Raw genomic sequence first — 27,387 nt, 5'->3', positions numbered from 1 at the left:
TTCTTCAAATATCTCATAACTATATTCACTGTCATCCATTTTCAAATCAAAATTGTAAATTTGAGGTTGTATAGAAGAAGATTCTTGAAGTTGTATGTTTGATGTTTGAAGTTGAATAGAAATAGATCCTTCAACTTGGTCTAGTATTGGATGACTATTTAAAATTACTTTTAATTTTGATATCAACAAAGATTATGTCTCATTAAAAATGTTTGTCATCTAGGAAACAAAATAATTCATTTGGAAGATGATCATCCGTGTATTAAATATCATATACTTAAATGTCATTCAGATAAATAATACTAAACTACAAATATGTATTCATTTAGTACTATACATTTTGTTATTATTGTAGCGAATGATTCATGATACACTGAATGATAGGTTGCTGTAATCGATGCTACAATGACACTACGAAGGATGATGTCGAGGCTTCAATATTTTACCAATATTACAATAAGTCATAAAACAATTCAACGAGGTTACACCAAACTAAATGAGGAAATGATGATGAATTGTTAATCACTAAGGCTTCGCAAGTCTTCGTTGAAGGCGATAACAATTAATGGGAACAAGGACGTTTGCACCTCCTGGGACTTTGGCGACAGCTATGCTATATCTCCGTTGGAACAACAAAACGTACATGTGCCTTTATGAGTCAATACGAAGTAAGCAATAATCTTTCACAATTGTATTCAGATTTGAAAGGAAATGAAAGCAAGAGCATTCAAGGATTCCAAGCAATCACATATAACTCAATTCAAATGAGAAGGTTAGATGAATTCAAGGTCCAAAGGAATGAAACTAGAATAGGCACATATCGAAAGCAAATGCGGAATAATGGGATATACATGTGTCTATATGAGTCAATATGATATAGCATAAACGTTACACAATAGTTTTCAAGAATGCAAATAATTTTAAGGACAAGAGCATACAAGAATTCAAAACTAATCGTTGAGGCTCAACATATGGCTTCGTCGATGGTGACAACCACGCATAGCTATGCTGATTATGGAGTCTCGATACCCAATCAAATCATAGTAAAGGTGAACGATAAGAAAGCCCATGTATTATTAGTGGGAAGGCAATATCCACCTACCCCTTGTCGATGACAATCATGACCCTCCTTCCTCTTTTCTCTAGCGATAACTTGTTTATAGGAAGTCGACGTCGACAATACCACCATCAACACCATCAATAAGACTCCTTCCTCTTCTCTCCAGGGGATATCCACTAACTAGCTACTGTCATAAAGAAAGCTATTGCTCGTTCTATTTATGCTTTTTGCTATTAATGATGATAATGACGAAGATCGCAACGACAATAATCACTATCGTTAAGAAAGTTAGCAAGGACGACTTTCTTGCACCTTGCTCTTGCATCGTGTAGAGAAGTGATTTGAGAAAAAAAAAGAGATCTATGCCATAATAATAATAATAAATTAAAAACTTAGAGTTTTAGTCATTCCAATTTAAGTCAAACAAATTGATTCAATTAAAATCAGAGTCATCAAGGATTAATGAATATCGGATATTTTTTTAAATTCTATAAAAGATATTTTGATCCTGATTTAAAAAAGGGACAATCCTAGTTACAAAAAAACATGAAGGTATCATATGATAAAACTTTATTATTAAAAGTTTATATTATCTAAAAATAAATAATAAATAATCTAAGATTATGAGTTCGAATCTCGCATTCGCCATTTCGGAGAACCCTATACTGATGTTAAAAACGGTTCATATGGACGGCGCAGATGGAATCATATCACTGATGTATGTTATATGCTCAGTGTTTCCAGGTGGGTGCCCCACTAACAAATTCCGAACCCTGGCCGGGATCAGACAGGCGAGCAGCACCTTTGTCTTCTTCCTAGTTCCACCGTGCCTAAAACTGTTCCAGCGGAACAACAAATTCGACAAGCGACGCGCTTTGACGCATTTCGCTGCTCGCGGCCAATAAAACGGAAACAATAATTGCCAAGGAAAAGGGATATTATATACAACAAGGGGTTTTCGTTTGAGATCTCGATTTCCTTTGCTTCTTTCTTCGCGTCTCGATCTCGGACGGATCATCATGGCCCCGGTGTCGGCGCTCGCAAAGTACAAGCTGGTGTTCCTGGGGGATCAGTCCGTGGGGAAGACGAGCATCATCACCCGCTTCATGTACGACAAGTTCGACAACACCTACCAGGTCGATCTACGTTTTTTGTTTACTTTTGTTCTTCTTCTTGAAACCCGAGATCAGGCTTCCTCATGTTCTTGTTCCACCAATCCTGTTCTCTGCCCTTCCTTTGTTTGTTAATGTTCTTGATTAGGGTCTCGTTATTTGTGGCAATGTTGGATCGAGATCGATCTGTGCATTTCTTGATTCGACATCTGTAAATTAGGTTTTATTCGAATTATTCAATTATGACCCGTTTGCCTTCAGGTTTTTGGGATCTGGATGGTTGTGAATACGTGGTGTTGCTCTTGAATTGGATATTATTGGCTTAATGATTTAAAAGATTATAGAGACTTATTGGCTTAAGACTTGTATATCTGTCACACAAGAATTTTGTTTGGGCAAGAATCAAGAGAAACTAATGTATGAACCTTAATGCTTTAGGTTTTTTCCTCTTAATGTACAAATGCAAAGACATCTATGTCAACAGTCCATAATGTCTTTTGAAACAAGGTTTCTCTGTGAAACTTGTTGATTATATGTTCCATTGTGGCTAAACCTTCCAAGTCATATTCACTCTCTATTATTGAAGACTTTAAGCCTCATGATCTTTTGAAGTGATACAAACTTTAGATTTTTCTGATTTATATTGGTGATCATCTGTTTCCAAATGTTGATCAATTAATGATTGAAACTTCAGCTTCAGTAACACAACATACTGGTTCATATTTGTAATTTTTATATGTTAATTGATGTGGAAACATATTCATAGTTGCTTGTTACACTACTGGGATCACAATGTTGTTTATAAGAATTGGATATTTGAAACTTTCATAGAAGATGGCTGCTGGGAATACTTGGACAGATCTATTAATATCTATCCATTGAAATATTATAGCTGATTGCAGTTTTCATTGGGATTGCTAATAGTATTTCTCTTCATAATTCATATATATAGGAGAAGCATTTGAAGGTTCTTTTATAGTGAAGAGAGAGAGAGAGAGAGAGAGAGAGAGAGAGAGAGAGAGAGAGAGAGAGAGAATCGGAATCACATCATGCATGAACAATGACATTGCAGTGCCAGGGATAAATGCCAAACTCATGCTGACTTTATGAACCACTCCTAATTAGATTGTCTCACACCATATGAAATAAAATTTTCACTTATTAAATCATCTTCTTTGATACATGCCTTTTGTTCCTTTTTGTAGACCACTAAGTACAATAAAAAAAAAGAATAAATAAAATCACAATCAACAATGTTAATTTTTTAAAATCGAGGTTTATTAACCTCCTTTGCCTATTCAGGGATGATTTACTTTCAAAATTATTTTTCAAGATAATCTTTGCATTCACAAAAATTTCTTTGTAAAATCTCCAGTCAAATTTAAATTTCTTGTAGGAGTAAACTTTTCAATAATTCCCAAGGTTTTTTATTTCTATCTTTTTATGTTTGGTTTCATTTTTCTTCTTCCTGAGTAATCTAGGAAAGTAAGTAGATGTCATATGGCAACTTATGACATTTGTAAATCCCCTCTTAACTAATAAAGTTTACTCAAAAAAAAAAAAATTAAAATTGTCATATGGCAACTTTTCTAGTGTATGAATTTGTCTTGACTCTCGAGTTCATATGACTGAAAATTTGGATTGATGTCGATGATGGAACATCTTACCTAAACTAGAAGCTCTGGTATCAATATATGATGTAGAACAAGCTCTAGGATTAAATTTGGTGCAAGATAGGATCCTGTGATACCAAATATCACATGACAAATGAGGAATGAGGTCTATTTGTTGTTTATGCCTTTTGTATGATGATAAATTTTGTCAACATAGGCATTCTTGTTTATTTTTCTTACTCATGGAAAGCAAAACTCACAATATAGTAAGTTTGTATCATTCTAACTTTTCCCTAAGCAAGTTTAATTTAGTGTTTATATTCTCTTTTAATTCTTCATCTTGCCTCTATCATTCTTAAGTATTAACATGATGAACAGGCTACAATTGGTATAGACTTCCTATCAAAGACTATGTACCTTGAAGATAGAACAGTCAGACTGCAGCTTTGGTAGAGTTATAACTTCACTGCTACATTTTCAATTCTATGCTCTTCACCATTCACAAATCTTATTGTCCTTTTATTACTACTATGACAATACTTGATATTAAATATTTTTGACTGCTTGTGCTTATGGTTTGTTATTCTTCTTCTTAACATTGTTATTCTCTATCATCGTGTGAAATTATAATTTGGAATATATCTAAGAGACAAAATAACATTTGCTCAAAGTGGGTGCTAACAAGAAAATATGCTTTGCATCTGGTACTCACTAATCTTCTGTTGGAAATTGTTTCTAAAGTCAATAGTGTTAGTGCAAAATTATAATTTGGGGATCTATCTAAGGGACAAAGTAACACTTGATCAAAGTGGGTGTTAACAAGAAAATATGCTTTGCATCTGGTACTTACTATTCTGTTGGAAATTTATGAAGGCAATATTGTTACTCGTTAGTCTCAGCATATTGAGATGAATGAGATATTGTAATATTTGTAAATTTAGAATACTGAGGTATATAAGCTCTTGACCCACTTGTTATGACTGAATATCTCAAGATATTTGATAAGAATGGACCAAAATGATAAAATCCGATATTACTGTGTGCTATGTTGGTTAATAGATGAGATTGATACAAACTTCGAGTTGGGTTCATGGCCTGCCTGAAAATTATGCTTTATACTCATTGTCACTGTGATTGTTTTACTTTTCTTTATTGTAATATTTAAGAGATTTTAGGATGTCTATGAGGTCTTTTCTCCCCTTCTCTGCCACGTCAATTTGTTCTCCTGAACTTCATGTTGCAGGATATGTTAGTATTGTTAGAACAGTGAATCTGGTGTATGATAAATGATAAACTTGAAGCCAGTTTAGTCAGATAATATGGTGCATTTAGGTTTTATAAGTCCTCATAATTGAACATCTGGGCAGTTATTTGTATTTTGTTCATTTCATTCTAGTTTCAATATTTACCTAGATATTTTTGCTTCTTGTAGAAAAAACTGGTGTGTGTTTTTTTTTGTTTCTCAAGTGAAATTAAACTGGTAATAGGGTTTTGACTTATTATTATGAGTAAAAATTGGAATTTCAAAGGCCCAGCAGTTATGAACAGGGAACAGAATAAAAACCAGATTCTTGTGGTGAAAATATATTACAAATGCAGGCTAGCATGGATCTAAAGCAATATATAATGTATTCATAAGAACTTAGACTCAGGAATTTTTTTATATTTAAAAGATTCTCTCTTTTGAAGTTCTTATTGCTGACTTCTGATTATTCTCAGGGACACAGCTGGGCAAGAGAGATTTAGGAGCCTGATCCCAAGTTACATTCGAGACTCTTCGGTTGCTGTCATTGTGTACGATGTTGCAAGTATGCTTTCTTGGTAAATCTTATTGGGTATTCAACAAGATGTTTGTGTATTTAGTTCATGCATTTATTTTAACTAAAAAATGACCAATGATTTTCCCCTATTTTTTGTTTCTGATTGCTGACAATATAGGATGTATGCATAGTCAAGATTCATACTGTAGATCATGTTCTCCTTTTAGGTTATATCATCCTATATTGGTCATAGGAGGTTTTTATTTATTCCTTTGCTATTTGTGATGTAGGCCGACAATCTTTCTTAAATACTTCAAAGTGGATTGAAGAGGTTCGAACAGAGAGGGGAAGTGATGTTATCATCGTCCTTGTTGGGAACAAAACAGATCTGGTTGACAAGAGGTGATCAATGCCTTTGTATGTTTATTCGTAATTTAGTGAACTTATAGACTAGGTGATTTGTTTAGGAAACAAAATTAAAAAAAATAAAATGAAGATGAAATTAACTCCTTCTTGCCTTATCATTTAGAAAAAAAATACTTCTGTAGATAGCATTAAGTTTTCTTGAGTCTCATCTCAAAAAACAGAGCAGAGATCCAATATGTGGTCATTAAAATTGGTCAAATTCATATACTACATAATGTAAGATCATTGATTAATAGCAACCATGCAATATGTGGCCACCACAATTTCTAACACAATATTTCATGAGACAATGTGCTGTGAAAATATGGTTGGTAGTTTATCTTTCTAGTATTAAAATTCAAACATCATAATTTAATCCATTAACCATGAATATGGAAAGCTAAAAATTTTACAATTTAGAAAATACTGCTAATGCAAACAACCAGTGATAAAAAATGAACATGAAGAAATTGAAGGATTGACGGACAAATATAAAATTAGATATTAAAAGTGGGCTGATTGCCTAAGCAGTGGGTGCTCAACTAGATGCAGCCCATCAAGGTAAGCCTCCTGGGCGATGGGTGCTTAGGGTTTTAACCGGGTCTGTCTAGGTAACCGGCTGTAACAACACTATTGGTACGAGGCCACACCACTAGGATCGTGCCAGTAATAACTGTCAACTTTTCCAAGATGGGAACAGCAGCAGCATATTAGGGAAAAAGAATGGGAGGAGTTGGAAATTGACTGTCCTGGCAACCATTAAGAATCAAAATTCAAATATTTACTCTTTTTTTCCTAAAAACGAATACTCCCTTAATTAACTAACCATCTGAGACTTTGAAAACTATTTATTATTTTACAAAGTGATGAGAACACCTAAGAAAAGTGACTGCTTGACACTTCAAATATATTAGATGCTGCAGGTTTTGCTTAATTAAAATTTCTTTCACTGTATGTTTGATTAAATATTTCAATATGACTAGCCAACCACTTTTCAGGATCTAACTCGTAAATTTACTAAGAATACTTAATCTTAGTGCTCGAGGACACTACCCTACATCAAGCAAATTGAGCAATTGACTAACATGGGTTGCAAAGATATGAAATCTATTCTGGAAAGAAAAGAAGTTTTGAAAACTATTTTGAAAAGGTTAAAGTATTCAAGCTGACTGCATCAACTAAGTTCATTCCCATGATAGTCAAACTAGTTATGTTCTATGACATCAATATAAAGTGCCTTAAATATACCACCATACAGGAAATGCATTTTCAGGTTTGCTTTTATAGTATTACAATGATTAGTTGAAAATCGTAGTAAAGAGTATCAGATTTGCTACCCTAATTTGTGCAGAAGTAGTTTGTGAATGTTCCCATAGTGATGGAAGTTGTCATCTGGTTTCTTTTAGTTTTTGTTCTAGGGACATGTAAGCGAGAAATCCATCTGATTATGAACATCTATGCTGAATGTTTGAGAACAAATATGTAATACTTGCTGTCTATTGCTATTTTCACACCTTTATATCAAGTCGAAGCTGGGTTTATATCAAATTTGTTTCACCATGTGAAACAAGCTATTAACTTTGTTTTTCATCATTGTATGACAACTTTTTCTTCCTAGTTTTGCATGTTTGCCTGGGGCTTTAATGTTGTTTATTTAATTGTAATTCATGGTTCATATAGTTGAGTTATAATTTTCATACTATGAAATAGACAAGTCTCTATAGAGGAAGGAGAAGCCAAGGCACAGGAACTTGGTGTTATGTTTATTGAGACAAGTGCAAAAGCTGGCTTCAATATAAAGGTACATTTTTCCCATATAAATTTGTCTTTTTCTTTTGGCCAGATAATGGAAGAATGAACTATTAAATTTGACAATAACATATTTTTACACTTATGCTTTACAAATTATTATTAAAGCAAAGAGGTGCCTGATAAAGCAGAGCCAAAACATCCTTCAGAGGCATTAGGCATGTGGTTGACTCTTCTGCTGTCCTCCTTTGTAACAGTTTGTTTTTGAGCAAATAATCACTTTGGTGATGAACCTTAAATAAAAGTGATGTATGAGAAACAGAACATTTTAAAAGTGAAATAGGATTTGATCTATTTTTACCCGAGTGGATTGAGGCTCTAACAAAGTGGGGAGGTCGTCAACCAATACCAGGAAACTAAGAAGATCACTTGGTTAATTTCTGGCATGCTACTCAATTTATTCACTGATACATTTTTCAAAGGATTTCTCAACTCCTCATTTCAGATTGTTAAGGATTTTGGTGTTTGGCATCCATTATTGAAGTGATCACTAACAGCTGCTTTGGTCTTTTTAGGCGCTGTTCCGAAAGATTGCTGCAGCTCTGCCAGGGATGGAAAATCTTTCTTCAACAAAGCAGGAAGACATGGTCGATGTAAATCTGAGGGCGACAAACGCAAATTCATATCAGTCGCAGTCACAGTCTGGAGGTTGCAGTTGTTGAACTCATCCATATTGGCTTCCCTCGACTTACAACCTGCATTGATCAACTAAGGGAGTGATGGTTTACGGCAGCGGTTTATGCAAATGAGCAAGTCCCATGCTATTCTGTGGTGTGCACTATTAAGTTATTTCCAGCATTTTCATTTCATATCTGGATCTAGGGATGTATTCTGCAATTGTGGGAAGGTATGCTTGGATTTTGTCTGAAAGTAATAGTCATAGTAAGTGACTGGTGTCCCTGTTAGCCTAGCTTAACAAAAATATAATAGTATAGTTTATTTATCAGATAATCCTTGATGCCCTTTATTGATAATTCATACTGTACTATCATGCATTGTGCTTGAAGGGTAGGGTTGAGTTACAACATGTGTGTACAACAGGCCTTTTCTCTCCAATCCGATGGATTTTTGTGCTTTGCCCTTCTAAGTTGTAGATAATTCTAGCATCCACAAATTGTGGCAGTTGTTTATTTCGTTTACAATGCCTAAATTATATTCTAAATTCTATTCTGCAAGTCATGACCAGTTAGAAAGTGCTGATTAGATCCATGCGACTTATTTTTCAACCAGGCAATCCTTGTGTATATTAAGACTGTTTGGGGACATTTTTTTATTTTTAGTATACAGTTGAAGAAAAGTATAATTATGGAATGCTGAAAATTATATTATATGTGTGCATTGAGGTAAAATGCTGTTTGGTAAAATTATATTTCAAAATTTTATTTAATACTTTATGATAAATTTATCCTTGTAAATTTATTGAGGGGCGATGATTAGCGATAGAGGGCCGTGGGTTGAGTCAGCAACAAAGGAGTGAGATAGGTTGACGGTCATGAGCGGTGACATGACACATAAGAGTGGTGGGGGGGTAAGTTGGGGGTGGTGATCGATAGCGATTTGGTGGGGCAATTATAGGGGCTATTTGAATATTAAAATATTACTTTTTTAAGAGATTATGAATAGTAAGCAAAGGGCTCTAAAAAGTATGCTTCCAATTTAATTACTATCCTAGTAGTTAATAAATTGTATGTATAGTTAAAATGGTCGAAAGGTTTGTCTATGTATAATGGTACGAAACTATGCATTTACTTTTAAATGTGCAATTCTTTAACGTGAAAATTTAATTTTAAGCGAATCTTGAAAATAAAGAAAGGGAGAAATCCATTCAAAGCAATTCTTCGAAGTATGAAGTTTGCTCGTTTACACACATATGTGCAAGACTTACTTTTTTTTTTTCTTTTTTATTTACACAACTATAGACCAAATTAAAATTTTCATTCTTTAATCGTAACTAACAATCGCACAACGGTAAAAAGGTAATGCCTGTAGGGGTAGAACCGCCAGCGGAATTCATCGTATTCCGCTGACCCTTCGTGACCGGTTGGGGAACAGCATCGGCCCTCCGGCGGACGCGTGCCTGCGATGGTGCGGGCCGAGCGCCGCTCTCGGTGTCTCGCAGGCGAAACCGAGCTCCGCCACTCGGGATCTCTGCCGGCATGGGCGAGCAGTCACCAGCGGGCTGCAGCACATGGCGAATCCCGCGAGGCCGACGCCGTGACGGTGGTACTCCGTCGCCTCCCTCGGCGGGGGCAGTTTCGTACGCCGCGGCCGGCGCAGCGACTCGGCGTCGGAAACGCCCCCGGGATCAAGCGGCGTCATCCGGTCCCGCCCAAGCGCCGCGGATAACGGGCACGAAATGTTCTTGCTCCGCCGGCCATGGAGCAGCGTCGACAGCCAGAAGCTCGAACGCTGGGGCTGCTTATTACGGTTAGCCGATCCGTGGCGGCCGAAGAGCATCGAGACAATGGAGGACCGCCGGGAGCTAGCGGCGGTGCGAGAGGCACAGGGGAGAGGGTGGGGCGGAAGCGAGGGCGACCGGGGGGAGTCCTTCGGGCGTTGGTGATCCGGCGAGTGAGATGCCGGGGGGATGGTTGCTGCGAGGGCGAGGAGGCGCTCGCTGAGGCAGGGAGCGCAGACGCCGACACCGCCCTCGAGGGGGTGCTGCGTGCACTTCATCTTCCCCTCGTCTCCTCCATTGCATCAAGAAGAAGAAGAAGAAGTCGTCTTCTAATTAAGAAGGCGTGTCTTCTGTTTTGGTAAATCAAAGTCTATTCCTATGGTTATTGTTAACCTTCACGTCTGGTTTGAATCCGTAGCGTTGACCGAAGCTTCTCAGGTGGAATGACTTCAGGTACGTGGGAATTATGTGCATGGATATATATATGTCTTCACGCACTACCAAAACAACCACAAGGATTTAGGATATAAAATACAAGACCTAAATGACAAGAATAATGAAAATTGACTTGGTTAGATTGAGTCATTTGCTTCTCTCTTGCTGAAGTACCCGTTAGGAAACATGTCTTCGTGCTTTAGTGATTGATAGTGTTGGTGTAAACAACTTTTTAGCCGTGGCCTCGAGGTCGACGCGGCTTGGTTCAGGTCCGGATGACGGGTCGCCGATTCCTTCGGGAGGGGGTTCCTTGCCAACGCGCCTCACCTTCGTCCCTGCACACAGGTCGGACGGGAGAGCTCGACCCGACCCCTCCGACGATCAAGTCAGTGAATAATCGTAGGGGGGTTGTTGTCTATGTTGGTGTCCTCCTCCCTCCCTTTCCGTTTAGAATGCAAGGGTCTTTATAGGGGAGTTCGGTGGTATCTGATGTGCCTGCCCACAGGGGGTAGGACCGTACCTTCTGATGACGTCTGACATCGCTATTGGCGTAGCGTGCGGAGTCGAACCTGAGCGATCGTTAATGGGCCTCGGTTGGCGTTACGACCTGTGTCAGTCACGCGGTGTCAGCCTAACAGGGGCGCGGGGCATCAGCGGGTGTCACGCAAGTCTTATCGTAATTATTACCCTCATCAGATACTAAGTTTCTGGATGACTACTATACTAAGTACATGTTTCTTGCTCAATGTCCATTAGTAGCACCAAACAAATCACTAGCACCACTTCGTCACTTCATTATTTGCTGCATCTCATTGTTCTCCATGCTCTACATAGAAGATAGCCTTCTGCATAGGGTTAGGCTTGGATCAAACTGGACCATGGATTTCTCAGCAGTCTTAAGCATCATTCTTCTTATAAGATCAACTTCTTTTCCATTAACCTGTGTTCTGTGCTGGAAAAGCATCCTTTTGCTGCACCTTCTGAAGTCACTTAAACAGCATTTAAATTAATCCACCAAGTATGTGTTTGCTTCATGTGAAATTATCCATTGTAATATGCTAAATTACCATTACATAAAAAGAGGAGGATAATTTAAGCATGCATCCTTCAAGTCTGACTCCATGACGGGTCTCTTCATGCATGGCTTCCTGCAACAGGCATGCGTAAAAGTACATGAAGGATCGAGTTCCAGTTGGTCACACTAACTTCTCAAGGTTCTCCCAGAGTTTTGGATCTTCGAAGTTCTTGATGAGGAAGGTTGCTCCTGCATCCATCAGCAGCTGCTCCGGGTTTCTTGTCGTCAACCCCAATACAGGCATTGCTGCTGCGACCGCAGCTTCTATCCCTGACGCAGAATCCTGAAGAAGAAAACAATGATGAAGGCATGGAAATTAGACCAAAACTACATCATAACTGGTGGCGAGGAGAAGAAGAACAACCTCAAACACAAATGTGTGGTTAGGGGAGGCACCAAGATCCTTGAGAGCCTTCAGATAAGGGTCAGGATATGGCTTTGGTCTATCGCATTCACTGCCAACCACTATAAGCTGGAAGAAATCGGTCAGGCCAAGAAGCGAGATCATGAGTTGTGCATTTGCCCTCGGAGCATTAGTCACTGCAGCTCTCTTTAGTCCACGTCCTTCGATCCATTTACACAGCTTGTGGAGGCCATCCACCGCCTGCAACTTCTCCGGCGCCATCCTGCACGTTTCGCCTCTCTCAGAAATGGCGGATGATGATGGGTGCATGGTATTGGAATTAAACTTGTTGAAAGAGGTTAATTTCATTAAAAAAAAAAAAAAAGGGTTCATTGCATCAAGTGAGATATTTATTACAGAAAAATAGATTAAATGTCTATGAAAAAAACTGTGACTATTGGTTGATTTCTTAAACGAAAATAATTCATTTTGAATATAATTAATATAATATATCTTTATGGGTTATATAAACCTGGGTCATAAAACATATAGAGTTTATGAAATTGTAAAGAGTTTTAAGAGAAATATAAAAGATTTAACCTTGTTTTATTCTTCCTCAGTTTAATAGCTCTATCTCTTCTTCTTATCAAGTTCAATACTTGATGTCAGAACATAGGTTAAGCTATGACCTCTTCTTCAAATACCATCTAACTTTAGATCCCCCAGATTGACAAAAGAAAATTATGACATATGGTGTATTCAAATAGAGGTTCTTCTAGGCTCCCAAGATATATTGAAGTTTATAGAAGATGGATTTGTTGAACCAAGTCTAACAAGAAAACAACTAAAGAGAAAAGAGAAAAAAACCTTATCCATGTTCTACCAAGGGCTTGACAATATAATGTTCGAGATCATCGCTCTAGCAAATACTCCAAAAGAGGCTTGGGAAATGCTTCAAAAAGCATTTGGTGGTATTGAAAAAGTAAAAAAACTTCTTCTACAAGTTCTATGGAAAAATTAAAACAAGGTACTTCTAAAACTATTTCTGATTACTTCTCAAAAATTATTTTTATTGTTCATCAAATAAGACGAAACTATGAACAAATAAGTGATCAAAAGAGTAATAGAAAAAATACTGAGATTTCTAGATCCAAAATTTGATTTTATTGTTTTTGTGATTGAAGAATCTAAAGATTTGAAAAAAATATCTTTAGAACAACTTATGGATTTCGTTCATGAACAAATGATTACAAAAAGAGAATAAAACAAAACTATAGAGTAAGCGTTACAAACTAAGCTTACTCTTGAAAATAAATGTAAATCAAATTCTCACAGAGAAAGAGGGCGTGAACAAAGAGGAAGAGGAGAAAGAAATCAAACCAATCAAGAATCTCCAAATAATAAAAATAATGGAGAAATTTCTAACCAAAGAGTTTGAGGTTATCGTCGAGGAAGTTGTCGAGGCCATGGCAAAAATTATAAAAGATCTGAAATATAATACTATGTTTGCAAAATGTATGGATATTACTCCTATGAATATTATTATAATCCAAATAATTAAGGTTATAAAATAAATTTTGTTGAGGAAAAAAAAATGAAAATCAAGTTTTACTAATGACTTATGATAATTTGAAAGATGATCAGTTTATGACATGTTATCTAGATATATGAGCCTCAAATCATATGTATGGTATCAAAGATCTAATTTCAGAAATAGATATAAGTTATTATGGGGACATTACATTTGGTGATCTGTCTCAAGGACCACTGAGAGGCAAAAGTAAAATTTTTCTTGGACTTAATAATAGTAAAGAATTATACATTTCATATGTTTATTATATTCGTGATGTAAAAAATAATATTCTAAGATCGAGGTAATTACTTGAAATATATATAATATTAAGATGAAAGTTATCACTCTTTCTATTCATGATGAGAATAAAAAATTAATCTGATATGTGAAAATGGTAAAGAACAGAATGTTTCCTCTACGTTTATGTATTTTTGATCGGTCAAATTATTTTAAAACTGATATTAAGGATATTTCTACACTATGGCATCTTAGATATGTTCAGTTGAATTTTGAGACTTTGAAACTTCAACAAAAGTATAATATGGTGATAGAAATTCCAAGAATTGATTGCCCATCAAAATTATATGAAGTGTGTGTCACGGGTAAGCAAGAAAGAAAAACTTTCAAAGTCAAAAGAACAAAAAGAGTATGACATTGACTTGATCTGATATACTTTGATGTTTATGGCGTTATCAGTCCAATATCACTTAGAGGAAGTAGTTATTTTCTTACTTTTACTTATGATCATATTAGTAAAAGTTGAGTATATATGTTAAAAGAAAAGAAAGAAGTCTTAAGCAAATTCAAAAAATTTAAGGATTTAGTTGAAAGACAAAGTGGTAGTAAGATTAAATGTTTAAGAATAAATACGGGTGGTGAATATAGATCAAATGAATTTGAAAGTCTTTATAGAAATAATGAGATTTTATATCAATTCACCATGCCATATACACCTCAACAAAATGATGTCTCATAAAGAAAAAATAAAACTATACTTAATATGGTCCGATATATGTTAAAAGAAAGAAAATTTCCTAAAGAATTTTGGGGAGATGTTATTATCTGTGCAGTTTATTTGCTTAACAAGTTTCCTACAAGGCAAATTGGTAATTTTACACTAGAAGAAGTATATAGCTTGCAGAAATTAAGAGTCGATCATTTAAGAATTTTTAGAAATGTTGCATTTGCTAAGATACGAAAAGAAAAGAGAACAAAACTGGAGGCTAAAAGTCAAAAATATATTTTGCTAGGTTATCCAGAAAATTCCAATGGCTATAAACCATACAATCCTATTACAAATAAAATTGTGATGTTAAGAGATGTTGAGTTTGATGAGCAACAGATTTGGAATTGGAAAAGTGATGAGCAGCATAAGAAAGCCATAGCTTTAGAAGAGGATGATATAATACAAGCAAACACTGAAGTGGCTTTGCTGAAATCATTACCTAGATTAGCTATGTCATATGATTCAAGAAGTCCGATTATAAGAAGGACAAGACTTGATATGATGTGACTCGAATGATTGATACTAATAATGATGAACTTTTTTTATTTTATCTTTTTACAGAATATGATCCATTAACCTTCGAAGAAGCTTGTAGATAAGAAAAATGAGAATAAGCTATGAATAAGGAGATTTGTGCTATTAACAAAAATGATACAATGGAGCTTACTACACTTCCAGAAGACCAATAAACGATCAGTGTTAAGTGGATCTTTAAAACAAAAAGAAATGCAAAAGTAGAGATAGAGAAATGCAACGCCCGATTGGTTATAAAGGGATACAAACAACAATATGAGATTGACTATAACGAAGTATTTATACCAATTGCTCGATTGAAGACACTAAGATTACTTATCTCCCTAGTAGCTCAAATGAAATAAAAAATTTTACAAATAAATTGTAAATCAGTATTTCGTATTTGGAGTTCTTAAAAAAGAGATATATATTCAATAACCCTTTGACTTTATTATTCATGAATAAAAAGATAAAATATACAAGTTAAATAGAGCTCTTTATGGGCTTAAACAAGCCCCACCATTCTCAAATATATGCTTATTTTATTCAAAATAATTTTTTAAATATCTACATGAATATGTTCTCTATATGAAATCTAACTCTAATGGAGATATCTTGTTTGTATGTTTATATGTATATGATTTAATATTTATAAGCAATAGTAGCTTTATGATTAAAGATTTTAAACACTCTATGAAAAAGAAATTTGAGATGACCAACTTGGGCCTAATGACTTATTTTTTCGATATCGAAGTTATACAAGACAATAGAGGAATTTTTTATCTCACAAAAAAATTATGTAAAGGAGGTTTTAAAGAAGTTTTCCATGGAAGATTATTACCCTATAGATATACCTATTGAATATGATACCAAGTTGACCAAGAAATGTGAAGGTAAATACATTAATCCAACTTATTATAAAAATCTAATTGGATGTTTAAGATATTTGACATGCTATATATACTATTTGAAGTTAGTTTAATAAATAGATATATGGAAGCTCCTAAGATATCTTATTTAAATATCGTTAAAAAAAATTTTGTGATATATTAAAGGAACAATTGAGTATAAAATGTTTTGTTCATCATCCAAAAGGTTAGAGCTTATTGGATACAGTGACAATGATTGGGTCGAAAGCTACGATGATCAGAAATGTATAACTAGATTTGTATTTTATTTTGGTAAAGCTATATTCACTTGGTCTTAAAAAAATAGTAAATTATTGCTCTATCAAGTTGTGAAGCAGAATATATAGCAGCATCTTCTTTGTGTTTGTCATATAATCTAGCAAGAAGATTACTATAAGAACTTCATATGTCACAGGAGAAGTTAATCAAGATTTATATTGATAACAAATTAGTTATTGCCTTATAAAAGATCAAGACAAATCAAAGCATATCGACACAATATTTCATTTTATAAGAGATCATATCATAAATAAAGAAGTGGAGCTACATCATGTCAAGACAAGTGAACAAGTGATCCATATACTTTCAAAACCTTTTAAATTTGAAATATTTTAGTAACTTCGAAAGAAACTTGACATATTAGATGAAACAAATTTAAGGGAGAAGAATGTTAGAATTAAACTTATAAAAGTATCATAAAAAAGTTAATTTCATCAAAAGGAAGGTTCATTGTATCAAAAGTAAAAATAAATTAAATGTAAGTCAAATTGACTATTGATAATTAAAATAGTTTCTTAAAAAAAAATATATTTTGAATACATTAATATAATGTATCTTTGATGGCTATATAAATCGCATATATTGAGTCATCAAATATATAAAATTTCTAAAATTATAAAAAAAATTTAAAAGATTTAATTTTGTTTTATTTCCTATGAAGTCCAACAAGTGCTGATATACCAAAACACATTGAACAAGTCTCAGCCCATGTCCGGGAGGTTCAGATCATTTCTAACCAAGAATTGGAGCATGGGCATGCAGTTCATTACCTCCGGTACATGGCTTCCTTATCGTCCAGCAACTTTGTGGACGCCTCCTCATCCCAACCGGGAAACAGTGACCGGGCGATGTGGTCGTTGTGGTTCCCACTGATATTGTCGACGTAGAAATTTGAGATGACCAACTTGGGCCTAATGACTTATTTTTTCGATATCGAAGTTATACAAGACAATAGAGGAATTTTTTATCTCACAAAAAAATTATGTAAAGGAGGTTTTAAAGAAGTTTTCCATGGAAGATTATTACTCTATAGATATACCTATTGAATATGGTACCAAGTTGACCAAGAAATGTGAAGGTAAATACATTAATCCAACTTATTATAAAAGTCTAATTGGATGTTTAAGATATTTGACATGCTATACTATTTGAAGTTAGTTTAATAAATAGATATATGGAAGCTCCTACGATATCTTATTTAAATGTCATTAAAAGAATTTTGTGTTATATTAAAGGAACAATTGAGTATGGAATATTTTGTTCATCATCCAAAAGGTTAGAGCTTATTGGATACAGTGACAATGATCGGGTCGGAAGCTACGATGATCGGAAAAGAGTACAATTGGATTTGTATTTTATTTTGGTAAAACTATATTCACTTGGTCTTAAAAAAATAGCAGATTATTGCTCTATCAAGTTGTGAAGCAAAATATATAGCAGCATCTTCTTGTGTTTGTTATACAATCTAGATAAGAAGATTACTCTAAGAACTTCATATACCAGAAGTCAATTAAGATTTAGATTGATAATAAATTAGCTATTGCCTTATAAAAGATCAAGACAAATCAAAACATATCGACACAAGATTTCATTTTATAAGAGATCATATCAGAAATAAAGAAGTGAAGCTACATCATGTCAAGACAAGTGAACAAGTGATCGATATACTTTCAAAATCTTTTAAATTTGAAATATTTCAATAACTTCCAAAGAAACTTGACTATTGATTTAAGGGAGAAACAAATTTAAGGGAGAAGAATGTTAGAATTAAACTAATAAAAGTATCATAAAAAGGTTAATTTCATCAAAAGAAAGATTCATCGTATCAAAAGTAAAAATAAATTAAATGTAAGTCAAATTGACTATTGATAATTGAAATAGTTTCTTAAAAAAATAATTTATTTTAAATATATTAATATAATATATCTTTGACGGTTATATAAACCGCATATATTGAGTCATCAAATATATAAAATTTCTAAAATTATAAAAAATTTAAAAGATTTAATTTTGTTTTATTTTTTTTTTATTTCCTATGAAGTCCAACAAGTGCTGATATACCAAAACAGATCATTTCTAACCAAGAATTGGAGCATGGGCATGCAGTTCATTACCTCCGGTACATGGCTTCCTTGTCGTCCAGCAACTTCGTGGTCGCCTCCTCATCCCAACCGGGAAACAGTGACCGGGCGATGTCGTCGTTGTGGTTCCCACTGATATTGTCGACGTAGAAATCTTCGGTGATGGGGACGCCATCGTTGAACCCAATCTGCAAGAAGAAGAAGAAAAAGAGTTCCTGCAGAGTGATCCGAGAGAGCAGGAAAGACGCATGGAACGTGTACCTGTTGCAGCATCTCCCGGAAAGCACAGTAGTGAATGGGATCGGAATCACAAAGCGTGCCATCGATGTCGAACAGTATGGCTTCCAGCGGAGCAAGATGAGACAAGGAGCGTCTGCTGCAAGCAGAGGAATGATCGATAGCACAGTGCACGCGTTAAACAAGATCTTCTCAGGTGAAGTCACAGTGAGAGCAAACATGGTTATAACAGTGAGAGAGCGATACGTTTCTGGCGATGTGTGGGAGTGGGAGGAGACGGACATCTTCCCAGCCGCGGCGGTGAAGCCGATCCCGTTGAGTCGGCGAGCGGTGGCGACGCGGGGACGGATTCCTCTGGTGGGTAGGAGGGGAGAGGAGTGGCGTGGATGGGGAAAGGAGAGGAGATCGGCGGCCATGGGAAAGAGAGAAGAAAGGAGGGGGGATGGATTCGTGGGATCTCCTTCGTAGTTGGCGCCGCCCTCTCCGCGCTGCTATCGCTGTTCAGCAGGCAGAGTCGTGGAGGACGCCGCGATCGTCCCCGTGGAAGTTTGATCCGAGGACCGCAATAGGAAGACAAGTCTGCTTTTAACTCTAAAGGAGGAAAAATTGGCTGCCTCAGCTTGACTGCAACTCTTTAAGCGATCTGACTTCTTTTCATTGTGCCTCTCACATAATGGTACTTGGTTATATGAGACTAATAATACTTGGCATTTTCATAGCATATTTCATTCACACTTATCTAGAGGGAGAGAGAGAGAGAGGGATGTAAAAGCTTTCATGTAATCTCAAACACAAGTAGGGATTGCCTACTGCTATTCTGGAACTGCATAAAGATGCTTCATTTCAAGCATGCAGATGCACATCTGTGGAGAATGTTCAACCTGGAGTAGGCACAAAAGCATTAAGCCTTTCTCATCCACCTGTTGCTCACGTCAAGCTGTGGAGAAGCCAACACCAAGGAGTTCCCAATTCAGTGTAGGAGCTTCTCCTCTTCTGATTCCTATGTCTAATGATTACAGGTCAATGACGATATTAATCACCTACCACTTCATTCGACATAATGTTCTGCTTGCAACTCACAGAATAGCTTACTTCCTCAAAGTTCATTTTGCCAATGCATTGTATGGATCATTACTATAGGTTTAATGTGTTGTTCTTCAAGGAAACATTGAGATGTATGTTCATGTCAGGAATATCATAACAGAAAACTCACCAGTCCTCTACACTCCAAGGCTACAAGAAAGCTGTTGGCATTTGAAATTTACAGTCATTGAGCATCATTTGCCATTGTCTTTATATGCTTTTATTCCAATCCAAAGTAGTGACTATCCATCTTACCTTGCCTTTCAAGTGTGCTATCAGTAAGGAACGAAGGATATGGCTGATGTTCAATTGTGTGAGGTATACAGCTCAGAATAATCTGTTTCATAGAAGAATAAAGTCCTATCAGCTTAGTATGTAACTCTGGATTTACTGCTACTGCAGACTAAGAACTTAATGCCATTACCGCTAACAAATTTCGGCATCACTTGCTATGAACTTTTCATTTCACCAAAGAAATAGGTGAACAACTTGGCCTCAGGCCAGATTCAACAGATCATCAGGTAGCTAATTCAGCAAAAGAATCAGAAGCTAATCCTAAAATCAATAGCATGAAAAATCAATCATGTGGTGCTCATTCCTGCAGACAGCTGACGACCAATTTGGTTTTAATTAAATCATATCATCAGACATCCTTTTCATCAACATACATTGTGCAACACTCTTCCCATGATTGTATTAACAGGTTGCTGATCATATTCATAAATATTCCACTAAACAAGGAAAGGCGGTGCCTGATACACAAGATATATTAACATACAGTTAGTCCATATGCTTCCACACTTGGCCAGAATTGTGGTAGTTAAAAGTCGTTCAAACAAAAATGATTCCATTCTCCTTTATGGTGTCGAGTACAATCGCAAGCTTGCCTTCAATTCTCTCATTTTTCTTGGGTTCATAAGATAGTGCAAATACGTCTGCATCCTTCGATCTTTCAGCAATCAGTTGTCCAATGGTCCGACAAGCATCATTGTCGGTCAGGGATGGCAAAGTATTCCTGAGATCCTTTGCATTCGTGCTTGCAACAGAGATAACTTTACTTGTTCCCCTGTGCATCACTTTTGCATGAATGAATCTCTTAGAGAAGAAAACATTTAGCAAGAAAGGCCGCATATACATATCTGTTTTTTGCTTCCATGACTTTTTATTGGGTCTCTTCGCAGCTTCATCTCTCGATCTACGAGTCCAAGCTGCTTGAACCACACCAACCTGCAAAAGGATTATTAGGGAACCAGATGTATTGCAATAGAGTGATTAAGAGATAAATACAGATGTTCAGCAAGTTGCAACCTTAGCACCTAAATAACATATCTTTTAAAACACTATGTCAATTACTGGTTAAAAAAACACCATAATTTGAGTCTACTGTTTGTTAATTACTGATAAAACATCTCTAGTGATCCATGAGATTAGACAGAATGCCTACGCAGAATTATACTTTAATCATACCAAAGATAAGCTAGGTTCAGACCATACTTGGCCTAATGTAAGCGTTGAACTTTCACATAGGCCAAGTACATAGCATATGCCAGAAATTTTTCCTCCTCGATTTATCTAAATATTCAGTTTCATTCTCAATAAGCTAGTCTATTTGAGTGTCAATCTACAATTTTAAGCAACAGGTAAAAGTTTTTCTTAACAATTTTGGTACTGTTACAAGTTGTCATGGAAGGTATCTCCTGCTGCTTGCAACACATCTTTAAGTTCTTACAGATAATTATCATAAACAATGCTAAAGGATATAATAAATGAAGTAAGAGGCTTGCAAATCTGCAAACAAAGAAAACAATGTAAGAGCTTTTCTTGGAGAACTGATAACCTAGTCTCCTGCATAGTAGGACAACAACAAAGGCAAGGAAAAGTATGCCCATCTACCATCTTAGAATTAATGTTTAGTAGAAAATCCACACGCTTTCTAATTTCCTGGGTTCATGTACAAAATCACATATAAATGGACATGATTTCCATTCCATGTGCACATTTTATCAAACACAATCATGGGAAATTGTACCTGTAATAACTTAACCCCTTGAACACTCTTTGTGATTACTCCCAACCTAATAATCAATCTTCATATTCTATCAAGTTCCACCATGCCTGAAAACTTATACTCTAAGATATCCAAAATCCTAAACCCTGATCCCATAAATTATGCTTTAAGAACAAGCCCGATATCATATGCCGCTGCTAGAAAAATCAATACCCTAAAAAAGGCTACTTGTTTCACTGGGAACTAATTCCTCATTCGGATAACAAAAATCAACTGTAAACAGAGGAAGAAAGAAGAAAAATGAGAATTTTAGCAATACTAACCTGCCGACTGGGTGTGATTGAACTGGGTGGCTTGCGGAGCTGCTGAGAGGAGATCGGCACGAGTGGGATCGACGATGACCACGAAAGAGAAGAGGGCCGCTTCTCCAAAGGGCTTCTGTTGGTCCCAGAATAAACCGGGGAAGGAGAGACGCAGTAGAGAATGGCAGCAGCCGTAGAAGAAGCGACAGAAGCCGAAGCTACTGCCATTCCAGTGTGTGAAGGCAATAGGTGGCGGCGACGGCGCGGTGGTGATGATGGGAGGAAAGCAGCCACTGGATTCTGACGGAGATGATCTGACCCCCTTTAACCCCATCTTAACGGTTAGACTAAGAGGCTCAGGTTGCTTCCACGTGGATCCTATGGACGGTGGATTCACCAACCGCATGTAAACTTTCTCTGCGTCACTGAAAAAGTAACCTTCGTCTTATCGGAACCCTTTCCCATCCCGTTTCCATTCCTCCAACGGGAATTAGGGTTTATCCTCAATCGAACCAGGATTTTGCTTGCGCTCATGTTTGCCCCAAGAACTTGGCTTTATTGTGAATGTCGTCGACGTTGCTCTCTAATATCTCGCGTGAATCGAAGAGCAAACTTTATCTTGAATCTTGCTGCTTCGCTGCTTTGTAGGGTTTTGATTTGGTTGACCTTCAGTTCCTTTTGATTATATTGAAATGATGTGCATAAAGATCTGATCTTTTGATACGAACGTGGAGGCGGATACAGAAGCAACGGCTGGGCGCCTCGATATCTACCCTTTCTTCCACCTCCCCCAGAGGAAGATTTCGGGATCAAGAACTCTAGTTCCTTTTTCACTGTTACTGTGTGCCAACAGATCCAGAAGCACAAAGGGTGGCTCGAGTAACTTGACTTCTTTGTTGCTTCACGACAGTGGGGGAGTTCCTGGGAATTCAGAGGCCGCCATTACGGTTACGTCCCGAGAAAGAGGAAGAAATCGCCAAGAACCATCGTAAAGGTAGTGGCTGGAGGGAGAGGAAGAGCAGAGGTCAGCGATGCCGAGGGCAAGTTGGCGGCCGAAGACGCGGAAGCGGAGGCGTCTCACGGCGGGTGGTTGCCGGACACCGATAGCAAGCGCGTGATTGGACGGCACAGCCGGGGCCCACACTCGCGCCAATAGCAAAAGGAGTGTGCTTGTGGGACCCGCTCGAGTGAAACGCTGCACATTCGAACGAAGAAAAGGTGGAAAAGATTTTTTAGTCCCTGCGGACATAATTCGTGAGCGTCATCGCGTAAATGTACACGTGTTGACTTATTACTGGTCGAAGATGTGTCCTACGTTGACAAAGTGCAGCAGAGCCATGAGGGCGTCTTCGTTAGTAGAGAAGGGGAGTCGCCATGTCGCGGACAATCGACTTTGTAACCGTCCATCAATCACTACGGATCTCCCGCGCTCGCCACGTGGTGGGAGATCATTGCTTGCTTCGTCCACCAAATACAAGTGATAAAATGCGAAAGAGGGAGGCAAAAAGGGCAGATTTTGGTGGTGGGACGAGGAGACGAAGAAGATTTTGCCAGGCAAGAGAAAATTGAGCTCGACCGGCCGTCGCGATCGCCCGACGAGCGCATAGGTTTTTCTTTTTGATCTTTTTTCTTGTTCGTTCAAAACTGTCAAAGAACCAATTCTTTTGTACTAGAGTTTGCGTATCTTTTAGTAGTTTGCGTGTCCTGTGCCGCCTTCTTGGAACTAGGGTTTCCGGTTAACGAGATTGGGTCTTTGATTGGCCGGTAATTGGAGGAAGAAGAAGGGGTGGAGCGTTAGCCGAAGGGTTTAGAGATCGACCATGGCGTGTAAGGGATTCTGGGAATATTTGTTGAAGCTTCTCAACTTTCTACTGACGCTCACCGGCTTGGCGATGGTGGGATATGGGGTTTACTTGCTGATGGAGTACAATAAAGTCTCTACTGGCGGCGACGGCGATGACCAGGTTGCACCGACAAGCAACGATCCCAAGTTCTGGATGATTGGACGGCCCATGCTCGTTGGTGTGCCTCTTTCTTCGAGTTTTCTCGATCATCTCCCCAAAGCTTGGTATGCAATACTTCTGATCAATCCTCAAATTTGAATCTAATATTCTTTTTGCTAAAAAAACTACACACCAAAGTATGTTTTATGAACTTAAGTCATGTCTGCATCCACCAATAGTATCTTCCAGCTCAATGACTCGGACAAGGAAATGATGTGCCCTCAGGCAAAGAAAGCATTTTTCTTGGTGTATATATCTACTTTCATATTTTGGATCCTCTAACTCGAACCTATCTACTCCCCTTGTTATACTGGCATATATTATTATTTAACCCAAGAGTTTACTGTTGTACTTGTTTGCTGTTAGAATCTCATTGCAGAATTCCAATCCTATCATCTTATCTGAGTCAATTAGTTAAGCTGCCATAGCATATTCCTTTTCGTACTCTTCTTGCATCATACCTTTCTAAAAAAACAATTGTTTTGTTTCTAGCTATGGTTTTATATATAATATTTCAAAGACAAACGGTGTCTTATTTCCTTACTTATAGTATGTTTCCCTTTCAGTCATCATCCACTGGATTATCTGTTCAATTAGATCGATAATTCAATGTTATTGCAGGTTCATTTATTTGTTTATTGGTGTTGGGGCTATCCTCTTTGTCATATCGTGCATCGGCTGCATTGGAGCAGTGACAAGGAACGGGTGCTGCCTGTCTTGTGTATCCTGACCTTTTGAAATTAATATATTTTTATTTTACTAAAGTTTATTACTTGCGTTTCTTGTTGGTATGTTTTGTCCTTATTGTACATGATATTGTGCCATTAGTTGTAAGTGCTCTTGCAGTTTCAGGTTTATTTAGATTGAATTGAAAATGACAAACCTAATAAAGTGATAGAGCTTTGCGACTTTTGATTTGCCTGTAACCTATGTACTTAGCTTCTGGTTTTAGACAAAAGATAGAGATTGAGCCATAAGTTTAAGTGCTATAGCAATTTCAGGCTTATTTATATTGAACTGAAAATGACAAAGCTAATTAAGTGATAGAGCTTTGGGCCCATTGATTTGCCTGTAACCTGTAACCTATGTATTTTACTTCTGTTTTAGACCAAAATAATCCTCAATTGTTACTTTTTTTTCCCCAATGAACAATTGTTTGCTCTTTTGATTGTCTCAAATCACTGTGGCTGGTTTGTGTTTTTTGGCTGGCTTCAGAGGGGTAGATTTTGCTTAATTTAGACTGCTTAGTGGCTTGATATTGTAGGAGCAAAATGTTCTTCATATTAATAATTTTCATGTCATTTAGATTACTACCAATATGCTCATTCCCTTTTAGTTTGGGCAGTTCACAGGTCTCTTTGCTTAATATGTTTCAGCTCAACCTAGGTAATTGTAGAAGTAAATATTAGGTACTGAGTTTGTTTTTTCTTGATAATTTTATGTGAATAAATTTTCTTTCCTCACAGATGGTTCTTTCCTTGACCATAGATAGTATTCTTTCTTAGTGATATTGCTGATTCTAGTTGAGCTGGCTGCTGCAGCTTTCATATTCTTCAATCATAGCTGGAAGGATGTGAGTTTTTTTAGATCTCTAACTTCTATTAAGACATTCTATCCCAGTAAGTTCCAACATTAAGTCTTCTGCAGCTTATTCCTGATGATAAAACTGGGAACTTTGACACTATATATGAGTTTCTGGAGAATAACTGGAAGATAACAAAGTGGGTTGCTCTTGGAGCTGTTATTTTAGAGGTAAGTGTGCCGTATGAACCTTTCTATTCCTTTAGCACTGATGTAAAAAGAATAGCATAATCAACATCTTGGTCCATTCATTATTGCACCATCAATACTTGTTCCTCCTTATATGTTGATGCAACAAGCAAGAATTATCTGTATTGACACATTTAACTGTGTTGTCATTCTTATACTTTAGAATTTCATATGGAATAAAATGCTGGTCAATCATAAAAAATACATATTCAAAAGAACAGATGTATGATGAAATGTAACATCATAATAGTTCCTTTCTGATATCACCTATCATTCTCCTTTGTTGTGCCAATTGGCTATTCTTTATACATTTTTTCGTGTTGCACTTCACTTGATCCTCTTCAAACTGTAATTTCCATCATGGACCTTGTGGCATGGATGCAGGCTTTAGTGTTCGTGCTAGCTCTTATGGTAAGAGCTTCTGCTAACAGAGCCGTCGAGTACGACAGTGATGATGAGTACATCCGACAGCCGCTAATGAATCGGCAAGGAGTTCCACCTGTTCTTGGCACTCTCGACCATCGTCCGAGCAGAAACGACGCCTGGAGCCAACGAATGAGAGAAAAGGTAATATCTGTGCTTTGCAGGAATGTCTATGCATTCTTATTGCTGGTACCTAATTCTCCTTTTGTTCTTTGCTCCTTTTGCTTCAATGATAGTACGGTCTTAATACCTTCGAGTTCGCATACAAACAATCAAACCCTAGCAGATATCAACAAGCCACTGCATCTCAGCCCGAAGAAAGAGGGAGCCGCTGTATCATACTCTGAGCATCTCAACTTGGCGAGTTCTCATGCGCATAATCCGCTAGTTGGTTTGTCTTGCAACCTGTACAACTTACGAGATTTCTCTCTTTAGTCCAATGTGTAGGCTAAATTTCTCTTTACTGCATCCGTTACCTCTGAGATGAATAATATTTTGCAACAACTAAATTAATTCAATAGCATGTTTTTACATGAAAACACAGAACAGTTATTAACGGAGAAAACTATAATAAAAAAATGCATTTAATTACATTTATATAAGAAAAAATAAAACATAGTAACATGACCGAATTCCTTTTTTTGTTTAACAACAAATGAGCAAAGGGGAGAGGCTTTTTTTTTTATTTCTGTTCTATAATATAATACTACTGCTTGGGCCATAATTATTGTTGCTCTTTTTAAAAAATGAGAAATAATTGTTTATTACATTACCACCTACAAAAATACCTACAAAGATGCTCACACAAGAGAACTTGAGACTCCTACATGGACTTGATCTTAAGACTTCCACTTAGACATCTCAAGAGAGAAGCAAATTACTGTTGTTTTGAACCTTCGGAAGACCAACAAAAACTGGACATGTCTAATTACTAGTACAAAAAATCATAAAGAACATGATGAATAGAACTCCTACGTAAGTCGCAAGATCAGGGCTTGGGGAGGATGATCAGATCATCTCGGAATATCATGAGTAACATCACGGATGTATGTCAGTGGATTGACAGACAATGAATCTTCACATCACTTCAGCCCCCCAAACTTCACAAACACATTCAACAACTTCACGACATGAAATCAAATAGCAGCAGCAGAAGAAGAAACAAAAAACGTAAATATATCAAAACAACAC

At 36.7% G+C, this 27,387-nt stretch overlaps 4 protein-coding genes and 1 non-coding gene across 10 annotated transcripts; 2 read left to right on the top strand and 3 right to left on the bottom strand.

The window, feature by feature from the left end:
- Positions 1 to 1,915: 1,915 nt before the first annotated feature.
- LOC103976961 (ras-related protein RABH1b) lies at positions 1,916 to 8,710 on the top strand. The gene is made up of 6 exons (XM_009392368.3): positions 1,916 to 2,196; positions 4,164 to 4,234; positions 5,505 to 5,593; positions 5,836 to 5,947; positions 7,661 to 7,751; positions 8,275 to 8,710. Exons 1-6 carry the CDS (start codon positions 2,080 to 2,082, stop codon positions 8,419 to 8,421), a joined length of 627 nt encoding a protein of 208 aa, XP_009390643.1. The 5' UTR covers positions 1,916 to 2,079; the 3' UTR covers positions 8,422 to 8,710.
- A 2,882-nt stretch (positions 8,711 to 11,592) lies between these two features.
- LOC103977046 (haloacid dehalogenase-like hydrolase domain-containing protein Sgpp) lies at positions 11,593 to 19,228 on the bottom strand. 3 transcript variants are annotated; one of them, XM_018826152.2, is made up of 5 exons: positions 18,854 to 19,228; positions 18,632 to 18,746; positions 18,404 to 18,558; positions 12,064 to 12,293; positions 11,593 to 11,950 (listed from the first exon to the last, which is right to left on the bottom strand). In XM_018826152.2, exons 1-5 carry the CDS (start codon positions 19,021 to 19,023, stop codon positions 11,802 to 11,804), a joined length of 819 nt encoding a protein of 272 aa, XP_018681697.2. In that variant the 5' UTR covers positions 19,024 to 19,228; the 3' UTR covers positions 11,593 to 11,801. The 3 variants fall into 3 exon arrangements, with proteins under 3 accessions (XP_018681697.2, XP_009390840.2, XP_009390762.2); XM_009392565.3 differs by having other exon boundaries at positions 12,032 to 12,293; positions 18,632 to 18,743; positions 18,854 to 19,225; XM_009392487.3 differs by having other exon boundaries at positions 12,032 to 12,293; positions 18,854 to 19,220.
- Positions 19,229 to 20,381: 1,153 nt separating this feature from the next.
- LOC135610297 (uncharacterized) lies at positions 20,382 to 22,423 on the bottom strand. The gene is made up of 2 exons (XM_065104649.1): positions 22,022 to 22,423; positions 20,382 to 20,917 (listed from the first exon to the last, which is right to left on the bottom strand). Exons 1-2 carry the CDS (start codon positions 22,226 to 22,228, stop codon positions 20,522 to 20,524), a joined length of 603 nt encoding a protein of 200 aa, XP_064960721.1. The 5' UTR covers positions 22,229 to 22,423; the 3' UTR covers positions 20,382 to 20,521.
- Positions 22,424 to 23,450: 1,027 nt separating this feature from the next.
- LOC135582269 (tobamovirus multiplication protein 2A-like) lies at positions 23,451 to 26,714 on the top strand. 4 transcript variants are annotated; one of them, XM_065104644.1, is made up of 7 exons: positions 23,451 to 23,607; positions 23,728 to 24,068; positions 24,625 to 24,724; positions 25,496 to 25,576; positions 25,651 to 25,755; positions 26,158 to 26,340; positions 26,433 to 26,714. In XM_065104644.1, exons 2-7 carry the CDS (start codon positions 23,821 to 23,823, stop codon positions 26,541 to 26,543), a joined length of 828 nt encoding a protein of 275 aa, XP_064960716.1. In that variant the 5' UTR covers positions 23,451 to 23,607; positions 23,728 to 23,820; the 3' UTR covers positions 26,544 to 26,714. The 4 variants fall into 4 exon arrangements, with proteins under 4 accessions (XP_064960716.1, XP_064960717.1, XP_064960719.1 ...); XM_065104645.1 differs by having other exon boundaries at positions 23,490 to 23,607; positions 23,695 to 24,068; XM_065104647.1 differs by having other exon boundaries at positions 23,493 to 23,607; positions 23,779 to 24,068.
- A 486-nt stretch (positions 26,715 to 27,200) lies between these two features.
- On the bottom strand, positions 27,201 to 27,282 carry LOC135611432 (small nucleolar RNA snoR14). The gene has a single exon (XR_010486573.1). It is a non-coding gene; the product is annotated as a small nucleolar RNA snoR14 (small nucleolar RNA).
- Positions 27,283 to 27,387: the final 105 nt, after the last annotated feature.

This window comes from Musa acuminata, chromosome BXJ2-4 (assembly GCF_036884655.1).
Source record: "Musa acuminata AAA Group cultivar baxijiao chromosome BXJ2-4, Cavendish_Baxijiao_AAA, whole genome shotgun sequence".
Taxonomy (NCBI): Eukaryota; Viridiplantae; Streptophyta; class Magnoliopsida; order Zingiberales; family Musaceae; genus Musa; species Musa acuminata.
The sequence above is the reverse complement of the archived record's forward strand: the minus strand, read 5'-3'. Positions and strand labels throughout refer to the sequence as shown.